Genomic DNA, 13,786 nt, shown 5'->3' on the forward strand with positions numbered 1-13,786 from the left:
GTGTTGCAATTTACTTTATTATAGAATTGTATTGCACTGTTCATTCCATTGTACAGTTCTGCTATTCTACTTGCATTACTGTACATTTCACATATTGTGTATTCCATAAGATATTTCATTATACATACATAACCTGTGTATATTGCACGTAGTTTTACTTCTATGCTACAGAACTATTATTTGCAGAAAAAGTAACTGGCAATATTGTGTCTAAAAAGTTACTTAGTATTAGTATCACAGTATAATTATGTGCATGCATGGGTTAGTTTAATTTATCACAGTCAGATTATCACACTTATGGTGTCCCTGTAAAGGGTAGCACTGTAACCGGTATAAATATATAAAATAAATGTAAAAATTAGTCAAGAAAAAAACCCAACAGTTCTATTATTATAAAAATACTTCATTAGTAAAGGCAAAAATAGGCAAAAGTGAGGTCAAAAATCTAATAAACTTTCTGCAAATTCAGATAAAAAGAAATCTGATTATTAAATAGGACTAAAACAACTCAGTATAATACTTGTTAATGAATGGCTAGTCACATCTTTATGTGGGTGAATTATCAAAAAATACTGACATTTTATCTTGTCCTTGGCAAAACGTTACATGTTACAGAGAAAGCAAAGTTTGTTCATTTATGTTTTCATGGAGAACTGGTTCCTGTTGCTTTTGTTTCAGTCCCAGCTGTGTCTTCATTTACCTCAATCTTCATCAAGGTAGGAAGCAAATCCACAGGGGTCGACGGAGAGTTCAGCAGGTCACACTCAAAATTCTTAAGCAGATCTGATGATAAACCTCGCATTGACCTTTCGAATCGGTCAGGGTGATTCTTCAGCTCGAGGATTGGCTTGATGGGACGTTTCTGCAGCAGCTGGGAATCAAAGGACATGCCGTGGAAAAACTTCTGGCTTTGGAAGTGCTCCAGGCACCGTAAGCGACGCGTGGGGATCCTGCATAGAAGCTGCATTTGGACAAAGTCACAGAGTGTTTTAGGTTTGAGTATGTGCGTAAACAACAGGGTTGTGCTCCATTCAGAACTGATCTGAGGATCCCTGCATTTTCCAATTCAATTCCCGAATTTGATCTGAAGTAGCAGACAGAATTGTAATTTAAATTTGAAGGAAGTAGAATTAAAATGAAAAGAAATTCAAAGAAATTCATATAAATGCTGCAAGTGTTTTTTTTAATTATACATTTTCAGTATGAATTACCCATAAATTATATCATATTATATATATATATATATATATTATTTATGCCCATAAAAATTTATGCCCATAAAAATCAGATGATATTAATTATACTTCTTGATAAAAATATCAATACAAATATTTTTTGAGGTATATTAAACATACAATATATATATATATATATATATATATACAGGTGAAACTCAAAAAATTTGAATGTATTTTCATGTCAAAAGTTCATGTATTTCAGTAATTCAACTTAAAAGGTGAAACTAATATATTATATATACTCATTACATGCAAAGTGAGATATTTCAAGCCTTTATTTGTTATAATTTTGATGATTATGGCTTACAGCTTATGAAAATGTTCAAAATTTCAGAGATTTTGAATTTAGGGTTTGCATAAGCTGTAAGCCATAATCATCAAAATTATAACAAATAAAGGCTTGAAATATCTCACTTTGCATGTAATGAGTATATATAATATACTAGTTTCACCTTTTAAGTTGAATTACTGAAATACATGAACTTTTGCACGATATTATACTTTTTCAAGTTTCACCTATATATATATATATATATATATATATATAATTGATGTCTTATACATCAAAAATAACAATGCAACATATACTGTATATCATCATAATGGATATCACCTCTATGAGCAGAAAGGCCAGAGCTGGACTGAGGTTTGCAGGCATGTCGTATGAATGCTCACTGACCCTGTTCATCATACTACAATGGTCTGCTTCCGCAGGCAAAGGAAACTAAAAAATCAAAATAATAAAGAAAAGGCTCAGACGGTCTGAATAAGCAGCCTGTAGCACTTTCTAAACATCATCACTGAGATCTGCACATTTTTCCAGAGGTGACTTTTGTGACACATTCATCAAGTATAATGCTCATCTTGAAATATGGCCTCTGGATACGTCTTACCCCTCCAGTGGCTAAAGCGTAGATAAGAATACCAAGAGACCACCAGTCTGCAGCATGGCTGTACGGGCCCCCGCTCAGGACTTCAGGAGCTGTTTAATGACCGGATAATGTAATTAAATATCCATTTTTAGAGAAATAGCTCAGCTGAGCTATACATGTCTTTAGTTACTGCCAGATATACTTGATGGTAAACACAGTCTTATTAAAGAAATCCTATCCTGTTTAAAAGGAGTTCAGATTCCAGCCTCACCCATGTACTGTATTGTGCCACAGATAGTAAATGCTCTATCCCCACGCTCAAGGCGGCGAGACAGCCCAAAATCAGTCAGGCGGATGTGACCTAAATGAGACAGCGTTAATATTTCTATTCCAGAATTCCCTTTACTAAAAGATAAAAGAGTTGAGATTGACATCTTAAAACAATCCAAAGACACAAAAGACATATATGATCATTTTCTTGCTATATTAACAGATGTGTTTTAAAATTCAACTTAAAACACATCTGTTTAAAACTGCCTATCATATCTAATGTACTGTAACATGCTCTGCCTCTTTTAATTGTTCTTAATATTGTTTTATTCTCTATTTTTCTTAATCTGTGCTGTTTTTAATGTACACTCTAAAAACTGCTGGGTTAAAAAATAACCCAACCTTAACCACACGGCTGGGTCACTATTGGACAGAACACGCGCTGGGTTGGTTTGACCCAAGTGCTGGGTTTTACCATTTAACCCATATTTCTGGGTCATTCATTTGACCCAACCAGTGGGTGAAATTAACCCTCTTGCTGGGTTAAGTCTTACTCATGTGCTGGGTTATTTCTTGTCTCATTGCCTTAATAAAATTAGAAACAAATATTTGTTATATTATGAATGTAAAATAATTATTATCTCTGTAATACAATAAACCAGAGAGGCCACTGTATGATTTAAATCTCATTTTTTTTATTTTATACATTTCTTTAATACTTTTCTTTATCGAATACAAATGTTAATCAATGTCAAAGGTCTGACATGTCCCCCTCATTTCATCCCTGAGGCACAGAATGTGCAGCAATTCTCCAGTCATCTCATTTTGTAAATATTCAACCATGTTGGTCCTCACCTGTTGATTACACAAGTCAAGTCATCTTTATTTATATAGCGCTTTTTACAATACAGATTGTATCAAAGCAGCTTCATAGTGATACTGTAACATGAATATAATACAACAAAGTTTGTTTCTAGAAGAATATTGCATCATCATCCACCTTAAGTAAGGGAGATCAATAATATTGTTGAATATTAAATGTCCCCAACTAGCAAGCCAAAAGCCAAGGCAACAGTGGCAAGGAACCAAAACTCCATCAGTGACAGAATGGAGAAAAAACCTTGGGAGAACCCAGTCTCAGTCGCTCAGTTCTCCTCTGGCCAACGAGCGAACAGTGTATGATTATGATCCATGCAGCATTACAGGTCAGAGGTCAGATTGAATAAGAACATTCAGAATATTTATCCAGTTTCATCTGGTTGGAAGTTGGAGTCATCACACTGGTATGGAGACGAGTTTGTTGAGGATCAGTCATGTCGATGAGGCCTTCACAGGGCTGATTAGGCTGGCCCTTCAGGGATGCGTCATGGATGGGTCCAGGCGCAGGTCCACCTTCTGATCTGGATACGGCCTGGATCCGGCTGACTTCAGTAAACTTCAGTAAACGGAAAGACAAACATTAGCATAGATGCCATTCTTCTTATTAAATAATGAGTACATCAGGAGTTATAGGAAAGCATCCCTGGTTTCAGCTGACCTATGTTAAATGTTGACCTATGTCAAGTTAAGCTTTTTTTGTGGAAGTATCAATTTATTATTGAATATGCAATTAAAATTATTGCAAACATTACCAAATGTGAAAAACAAACAAAATGTGTATTTAGCATTTGCAAACTGAATTATAGTAATAGTAATAAAATAGTAATTTGGACAAATATTATCAACATTAAGGCATTAAAATAAAACATTATTTTATTAAAAGTAAAATATTACTGTAATGTTGAAAGTGTCTTTAACATTAAAACTCACAAACCCACAAAGCTGCTCGTTAATCTCCTGACTGGCAGCGCTGATGATCGCCTCGTTTAGATGTTAACTTACACACAATAAAATGAAAGATGACATGCATTATGGTAGGGTAGGCTATCATGTAAGTTTACATTTTTTTAAGTTTTAAATATTGACGATCATTCGTTCAACTAAACGGGTATACTTTTCTTCTCAAAACTGGCGCCTGTCCATTTATTTCTCCTTTCCTCAGTCGATGGAGATTGCAAGTCATACATTTACTAAAAAAAAAAAAAACTAGGCTATATCAAGCTCTTGAAAGCCTTTTTTTTTGTCAGAAACGATGGTTCGAGACATTACAGAAGACACACGCAGACTGCTGGAACTTACCTCAGTCATTTCTTCTGACGAGTATTTCTAAAACTACGCCAGCAGACTTTTCACTCACAACTCACTAGCTAGCCTACATTAAAGACTCATTTCCCGCTGATTTTACGTGCGAGCCCTGTGAGGGAAACTGCGCGTGTGGATTTCATACAAAACGCTTTTCTCACTTTTAAATACAACGTCCACAATGAATAGGCCTACGATAATTACATGATGAATTTAGAATTTAAACTACATATTTCAAAAAGGCTGCTGATATAGCTGGTTTAAATTCAAGGATTTAACGATGCGGCATATTGTCAAAAATTCTAACCGGCTAGCTGTGGTTAATTAATGTTTCACAGAATAAATACGTTACCCCTCACACTTCCATATCAAAGACTGTATGTTGAACAGTGAAATTAGCTTGCTGCTACCACCACAACTTATTAAAAATATAGGTAAACATCATATTAACTTACCATAAAACACTGCCTGCTCCGAGTGGCGTGCTCCTCGAGTCAGGTCAGAAGTGAAGAATCCAGAAAGTTCCGCAAAGAATGAAAAAAGTAACCAGTTGCTGGGTCAAAATAACCCAACCAGCGGTTTATTTGCGAATGACCCCCTTACAACTCATTTGACCCAGCATGAGCAACCCAATAATGTGTTTACAGTACCCCAAAAAACCCAACTTTTTGACCCAGCACAATCAACCCAACAATTTGTTTACAGAAACAACCCAGCATTTTTTTGAGTGTATTATGTATCTTTGTACGGTGTCCTTGAGTGCCGAGAAAGGCGCCTTTAAATAAAATGTATTATTATTTATTATTATATGTGAAAATTATGCAATTAATTATTATACCTATGGAACCGAGATAGATCTCTCTATCTATCTATCTACTCACTTAAAAATGTTGGGTTAAAAATAACCCAACGAATAACCCAACTGTGGATTGGTATAGCACCTTCCCAACTGTGGGTTATTTTAACCCAATGCATTGGGTTAAACTCCAGTTGGGTTAAAATAACCCAACAGTTGAGTTAAATATTTATTTTATTTTTTCATTCAGGAATCAACTTTGTCTCATATTTTGATTCTTTAAATTGCTTAGAATCTATATCTATCTATCTATCTATCTATCTATCTATCTATCTATCTATCTATCTATCTATCTATCTATCTATCTATCTATCTATCTATCTTTATGTCTATATGTATGTCTATCTATCTATTTAGTAGACAGAAAATGTTTAACAATAACCAACAATATTGTACAAATGTACACATATTATACGGTGGTGCATGGCTGTCACTGAAGTTTCCCACAATGCTTCAGTCTGGATCAGCTTTACCTTTATCAGTCAGAAGGATGTTCTCCATCTGTTTAAGAAAAAACATTTTTAAGAGCATTTTATAGGGCCGAATACAAACTTTTATCAACTTTAATAATTGATTTATATTTATTTATATTTTTAAACACAGTGTGGTCATGTCTAAACATTCTTGTTCATGTTCGATGTTCAACTTGAGACAACTTTCTGTCAGAAACCAGAATACATAAACATAGCAGTCAAACTAAATAAAAAAGTACTGTACGATATTGTATTACCTTCACATCCCTATGTATTATTCCGAAGTCATGCAAAAATCCTGGAAAGGAAAAAAGTGTGGTAGCATATTACTTTGACTGTCATTGATACAACACCTGTGTGTGAAAAAGACTCAAGACTAAACATGTTAGATTATTTAAATACAATTTAAAAGCATGTTAAGTGTCATATACATTATAAATCTAACAACACTCACCCAAGGCAGAGCCCAATTCAGCAGCAAACACGCGAACATCTCTCTCATCAAACCGGCCCTTCAGTGTCCAGTAAGTATACAGGTCTCCAGTGCTGCAGTAATCACACACTGAAGACAAACACACAGGAGTGAGAGAAAACAATAGATGAGAAACACAATGTCACAGTAGACTGAGTGGCCTGACCTTGAGGCCATCTATTATAGATCAAACTCTAAAGGGACTTCATTCAAGCATGGTATGAACTGGAGCAGTATTTTTGAGTATAATTTCAGTCTGTCACAGGGTCACGGAGGGAGACTTTGGAAAGGAAGAAGACAAAACACAATGATTAATTCTCCTGGCTTGCCCTGGCTGGTGAACGGATGTGGAGAGAAGAACATGGGGCAAAAGGGTTTAACAAAAATACATAGAACGAAACAGATAAATCACATGGAAAAGGACAAAATCAGATACAATCAAGTAGAGCATTGGGCAGATCTTTCAAGACATATTCATAACCAATTATTTTCTACATATAAAATAGATTCCTAATACATATATATATATATAGCCTATATGTTGTATATATACAGTGAGGAAAATAAGTATTTGAACACCCTGCTATTTTGCAAGTTCTCCCACTTGGAAATCATGGAGGGGTCTGAAATTGTCATCGTAGGTGCATGTCCACTGTGAGAGACATAATCTAAAAAAAAAATCCAGAAATCACAATGTATGATTTTTTAACTATTTATTTGTATGATACAGCTGCAAATAAGTATTTAAACACCTGTCTATCAGCTAGAATTCTGACCCTCAAAGACCTGTTAGTCTGCCTTTAAAATGTCCACCTCCATTCCATTTATTATCCTAAATTAGATGCACCTGTTTGAGGTCGTTAGCTGCATAAAGACACCTGTCCACCCCATACAATCAGTAAGAATCCAACTACTAACATGGCCAAGACCAAAGAGCTGTCCAAAGACACTAGAGACAAAATTGTACACCTCCACAAGGCTGGAAAGGGCTACGGGGAAATTGCCAAGCAGCTTGGTGAAAAAAGGTCCACTGTTGGAGCAATCATTAGAAAATGGAAGAAGCTAAACATGACTGTCAATCTCCCTCGGACTGGGGCTCCATGCAAGATCTCACCTCGTGGGGTCTCAATGATCCTAAGAAAGGTGAGAAATCAGCCCAGAACTACACGGGAGGAGCTGGTCAATGACCTGAAAAGAGCTGGGACCACCGTTTCCAAGGTTACTGTTGGTAATACACTAAGACGTCATGGTTTGAAATCATGCATGGCACGGAAGGTTCCCCTGCTTAAACCAGCACATGTCAAGGCCCGTCTTAAGTTTGCCAATGACCATTTGGATGATCCAGAGGAGTCATGGGAGAAAGTCATGTGGTCAGATGAGACCAAAATAGAACTTTTTGGTCATAATTCCACTAAACGTGTTTGGAGGAAGAAGAATGATGAGTACCATCCCAAGAACACCATCCCTACTGTGAAGCATGGGGGTGGTAGCATCATGCTTTGGGGGTGTTTTTCTGCACATGGGACAGGGCGACTGCACTGTATTAAGGAGAGGATGACCGGGGCCATGTATTGCGAGATTTTGGGGAACAACCTCCTTCCCTCAGTTAGAGCACTGAAGATGGGTCGAGGCTGGGTCTTCCAACATGACAATGACCCGAAGCACACAGCCAGGATAACCAAGGAGTGGCTCTGTAAGAAGCATATCAAGGTTCTGGCGTGGCCTAGCCAGTCTCCAGACCTAAACCCAATAGAGAATCTTTGGAGGGAGCTCAAACTCTGTGTTTCTCAGCGACAGCCCAGAAACCTGACTGATCTAGAGAAGATCTGTGTGGAGGAGTGGGCCAAAATCCCTCCTGCAGTGTGTGCAAACCTGGTGAAAAACTACAGGAAACATTTGACCTCTGTAATTGCCAACAAAGGCTACTGTACCAAATATTAACATTGATTTTCTCAGGTGTTCAAATACTTATTTGCAGCTGTATCATACAAATAAAAAGTAAAAAAATCATACATTGTGATTTCTGGATTTTTTTTATTTAGATTATGTCTCTCACAGTGGACATGCACCTACGATGACAATTTCAGACCCCTCCATGATTTCTAAGTGGGAGAACTTGCAAAATAGCAGGGTGTTCAAATACTTATTTTCCTCACTGTAAATATATATATGTCCCATGAAATGTTTAACCCAAAAAAGTTATGGACTGCAGCTTTAACTTTTTATATATAAATATGCATAAATATGAATATGTATTTTATACTTTTTACATCTCATATATTAGAGTACAGATAGATGTTAAACCTGAAGAGAAACATTTTAAATTTAATACAAATGTATTTGAATAGCATCCATAAGACCCTTAGTGAACAAGCTAAAGATGTGTTGTAGAAAGGTCAAATAAAACACTTAAAGGGGCTATATGTAGGAATTTTCATGTGTTAATGGCTTTTTTTATTGCCAATGTGTGAACAGATAGTAACAAAACTTAAAAAACGAGACCTTCCCAGACTTCCTAGGTTGTCTATGAAAGCCTGTAGACAGATTTTTATGTGAAGGACTCAGGGCATTTTTTTGCTGGGAAAAATTAAAAGGATGAGACATTTATGCGCTCCCGGGATCATCACTTCCGTTCAATGACACGTGAAATGAATGTTTAAACAATGTTCAGGAAAATGCAGAAAGAGCCATTCTTCACTGTAATGTCATTGTGTCATGCAAAGAAAATGGATTAATTCAAACTATAGTCTCACAAAGCCAGATCTTTTAGTCTATCTCGGATATTTACGTTATAATCAGACTATCATATCTAATTTGAATGACCTCATCTGTTGACATGATGTTGGTGAATTGCAGAGCTGGTGAAAACATATCCACATCATTGCTATGATCAGATGCTTAATTGCTGCTTTCTCACCACTGTCGTTTTTGTTGGATAGTTCACCCAAAAATGAAAATTCTGTCATTCTGTCATTTACTCACCCTCATGTTGTTCCAAACTTGTATGAGTTTCTTTCTTCTGTTCAACACAAAATAAGATATTTTGAAGAATATGGGTAACCAAACTGTTGATGAGCTCCATTGACTTCCATAGTATTTGTTTTTCTACTATGGAAGTCAATGGGGCCTTGGGCTGGTTTGGTTGCCCATATTCTTCAAAATATCTTCTTTTGTGTTCAACAGAAGAAAGAAACTCATACAGGTTTGGAACAAAATGAGGGTGAGTAAATGATGACAGAATTTTTATTTTTGGATGAAGTTGTTGGCTGCAGTTCACTTAACAGCCACCGGTGTCACTAATAACAAAAGTTTCTGAATTCTACACAAAGCCTCTTTAATTTCTTTTCAGTTGAGTAAAATGATTGCTATTAATGCCATGATTTCTGAAAAGTCTTTAGAAAGCAGAATGAAGAATGAAATATTGTATGTGGTGTGACTCACTGATGAAGAGATTGCTCTGGCTCTGCCAACAGTCCCGGAGACTGAGGAGGAAAGGATGCCTGACTTGTCGCTACAATGTAACAGTTGACAACACAAAATGAGATGGACATGAGTGCAGGCGCTGAGAGGACATGAGAGTAAACTCTAATGGAATGAACAAAACAATTGAAGTATGAAATATGCGCATGCTTATAGGCTATTGACTGAGAGGACGTCAGTGTTGTCCATGTATCACTGGCCCGGTTAGAACCAGATCAGGCGAGCCGTAGCCGACACAGAGCGCTGCGGCACAGTGTGACTCACTTGAATTATAACCTCCTCTTTAGACTGCTGGAGGACTCCATGTCTCAAAACATCAGCCTTGGGTAAAACCTAACCAACAGTGACACAAGAAATTCTGAAGTGAAGAAGGCGCAGTGTACCAAACACATCACATTTTTAAAAATGAAATAGAAAGATAGAGAATTTAGAACAAGACATGAAAAAAATCACCTTAACAGCATAGGTCTCATCTTTAGACAGGTCCTTCACCTTCAGGATCGGACCAAATGAACCTTTAGCTATAAAACCAAGAATCTGAGAAGAGAATCATTAGTTACAAAAAAAAAATAAAAAATAAATCACAGTATTTGATGTGAAAAGGAAGAGCACTAAATTGTAAATCTTAAAAGTATTTTTTGACAACTGCACTTGAAGATAGTATAATATTAATGAAATAAAAGGCCACTTAAAGCTACACTGTGTAATTTTTTAAGTTGATTCTTAGCAAAAAACACTTTGTTCTATCAAAATGATATGTGCTCATTAATGTGTAATTACTTCTACCAACTAATCAAGTATTCTCGTAAGCGTAGAATCTGCCATTTAGAATACATACGAGCGAGTCGCTCGAATGGCAGCAGTCATGTTGCGCCTCCATCTTGAAAATACATTAGCCAAAGAGGGACATACCTGGAAATTCAAGCTTCGCCTTTAGCGTTTTTACACTCAGTGGCACCGTGACGAATGCGAGGGGGAGATTACTCGCGACTGCCGGCAGATTTGTATTAATACGGCCACCGTAGGAGTTAAAACGCCCTCAGAATGGGAGGGGCTAGAAAGTAATATTCAGTTGGTAGTCATAAACAATTTCACTGCTAGATGGGAGTAAATCCTACACAGTGTAGCTTTAAGTATACTTAAAGAGAGTACACTTTCATGATTATGTTTCTAAACACACTTTGTGAAAACACTTAAAAATGCACTTTTTAATTATGTCGAATTAAAAGCTTAACTTTAAAGTACATTTTAAATCATTATGTTTTGACAATCTTTTGTTATGCTTTAAGGAAGTTCACTTATTTTGATGTGTTCACTACCACACTAAAGCACATGTCAAGTACTTGATTATAATTTTAACTGTAGTGTGTTATTTGATATTATTACACGGTTCTCTGAAATACTTGATTCTGATTGGTCAGTTGCAACATTCTGATGTCAGTTATGCTGTATAATAATGACCGCTCATCCGGGTATCTGAGAAGTCACAAGTAAAACACTTCACGTCGGGGTCCTGATCACATTGTCAGGGTTTATTTGGGCATTATCCATTACTTAGATGTAAATTTTATATTTTATATATTTTATTTACAAATATATTTAAATACATGACATACGAGTTGCAACAGAAATGTAAAGTATATTTTATAATGCTGTCAAATCAATTAATCACATCTAACATAAAAGTTTGTAAATACATATATATACACACACACAAACTTTTATGTTTATGTTATATATATATATATATATATATATATATATATATATACACACACACACACACACACATACATAATTATGTATTTACAAACTTTTATGTTAGATGTGATTATCAGCGATTAATCGATTTGACAGGACTAATATTTCACCATGAATGTTCTTCAGTACATTTGGAAGTACACTTAAACCATATTTCAAAGACAACAGAAGTAAATACAAATTTAAATATAAAGATTTTATAAGAATTTAAGTTTGTCAAAAAGCACTCTCACAAGTTCAACAAGTTCAAACACTCTTAAGTTCAACTAATTGCATTTCCTATAAATTTGAAGTGTGATACAATTTCATTTATTTCAATCAACAATTAAAGCATGTCCAAAGCATTATATTCAGTTTTCTCTTAAGTCTATCCTTTAAAAGTACTGTATATTATTTCTGAAATAACTACTATTTTTAAAAGTATGCTAAACAAGAGACAGTTGACACAAAATTGAAATGGTAATCATTTAATCACCCTTATGTCGTTCCAAACCTGTATGAATGTTTCATCTGTGGACTTTCATTCTTCAAAATTCTACAGTGTAGGCCTACTACAGAACAGAGATAGTCATATGGGTTTGGAACAACAACATTTTGCAACATTTTGGGGTAATTTATGTCACATTTTTAAAGGATTTTATGACTAGTGCCAACTAGTGCCATATAACTACCTGTAAATGCATGTGTCCAGTAAACCTGTGCGGGAATTCTGGCAGGAAAATGGAAATAAAGCCCGGCAGTGTCCACTCTAGACGAGGCCCCTCGGGGTTCGCGTCTGAGGGCCGAGATTGCTCAGAGATGGGGTATTCTCTGTGCTGGGCGCTGTGATGAACAAGCGGAGCCGAGAGGGACGGGAAGCCCTGATGACATGACAGGGATCTCCTCTTCACCACTGATGATGATGATGATGCCTGGAGTGAAGAGGACATCACTGATAAACAACTGTACAAAATCACAAACACTTATGATAACATGTAATGCTTAACAGATCAGTAGCTGGTGTGTATTTAAACCAATGCAATGGCCCTGAAAAGACAGGCTACATTTAAAATGTCAGTGCATTATATAGCAAAATATAAAATCAAGTGTCATTTCAAAATCGCAGTGAATGTGATAAACTCTTATAGGCTACTCTGCAGTGAAATAAATTGTTGGACCAAATTGTATGACAATACTCAAATGAAAGTTTATGTTTTCATTATTTTCTACGTTTCTACATAGATTTTTTTAAAATTATTATTATTATTTTTTAAATGAACTAATAATCTATGAATCATTGTGTAATGTTATGTTACTGTAATTTGTGCGTAGTTATTTTAAGAGTGTATGTCATTATTATCAACATCCTCCGGTGTTACCTCTTGTAAACCATTCTCATAAAAGTAAACACATTTAATTGAATAACACGTGAGAACACTAGGAGCCGCATGTGTCAATGTAATTTGAATATCATTTTTGCCTCATGAAATTGATATTAGCCTCTATTTTAGACCCACGAAACTGCAAACTGCACACAATCAATATTTAAATCAGACCGATGTAACTGTGTACACCCTGAATTTTTGTACAAACTATTAGCCTACTTTATTATTCATCGATTTGAGTTGTGAGTAGTAAACTCTCTTACCTTATTTTTACTCCCGTCGCCGCCCATCACATTTTATAAACAATAAATAAACGACTTGCGATATTCTCTAAAAACAAACCTATTTTCCCACAGAAGTCCGTCAATTAAACGTGAACCCCATGTCAGTTAGTTATAAAATCTTCTTTTCTTTCCCACACAATATAACGCTGTTTTAATAAGCGCATTAGTCGGTGTCCAAACCTTTGATTCACATGTACGTTAGGAGCGCCGCCCACTCATTAATATTAACATATAAACAATGATCACGTTACAGCAATGCACTTCATCATGCATCAGAAACGTCATGATCGATTGATTACGTAACTCACATACTTACTGACGTAACCTTTTTTCTAGCGGGGTCTAATGTCCAGTGGAAAATCAATGTATTTGCAATAATGTACTGAACGATAAAATAATTATATAAAAATCTGGTAGCTACATGTGACTATAATGTTATTCTAGTATATTATTCTTTTCTGTTTACTTCAATTCAGTCTCAGTTTGAGAAATTATATAATATAATTTAATAATAATTGAGAATAATATTGATGTA

General features: G+C 35.6%; 1 protein-coding gene across 1 annotated transcript; it reads right to left on the reverse strand.

Moving 5' to 3' along the window:
• LOC311091512 (ribosomal protein S6 kinase-related protein-like) lies at positions 1-13,457 on the reverse strand. Its single transcript, XM_084127473.1, has 12 exons — positions 13,231-13,457; positions 12,275-12,514; positions 10,296-10,379; positions 10,107-10,175; positions 9,804-9,873; positions 6,345-6,452; positions 6,148-6,188; positions 5,891-5,918; positions 2,382-2,471; positions 2,132-2,220; positions 1,852-1,962; positions 1-961 (listed from the first exon to the last, which is right to left on the reverse strand). Exons 1-12 carry the CDS (start codon positions 13,255-13,257, stop codon positions 644-646), a joined length of 1,275 nt encoding a protein of 424 aa, XP_083983599.1. The 5' UTR covers positions 13,258-13,457; the 3' UTR covers positions 1-643.
• Positions 13,458-13,786: the final 329 nt, after the last annotated feature.

Source organism: Abramis brama (genome assembly GCF_963993115.1).
Source record: "Abramis brama genome assembly, chromosome: 10".
Lineage (NCBI taxonomy): Eukaryota > Metazoa > Chordata > Actinopteri > Cypriniformes > Leuciscidae > Abramis > Abramis brama.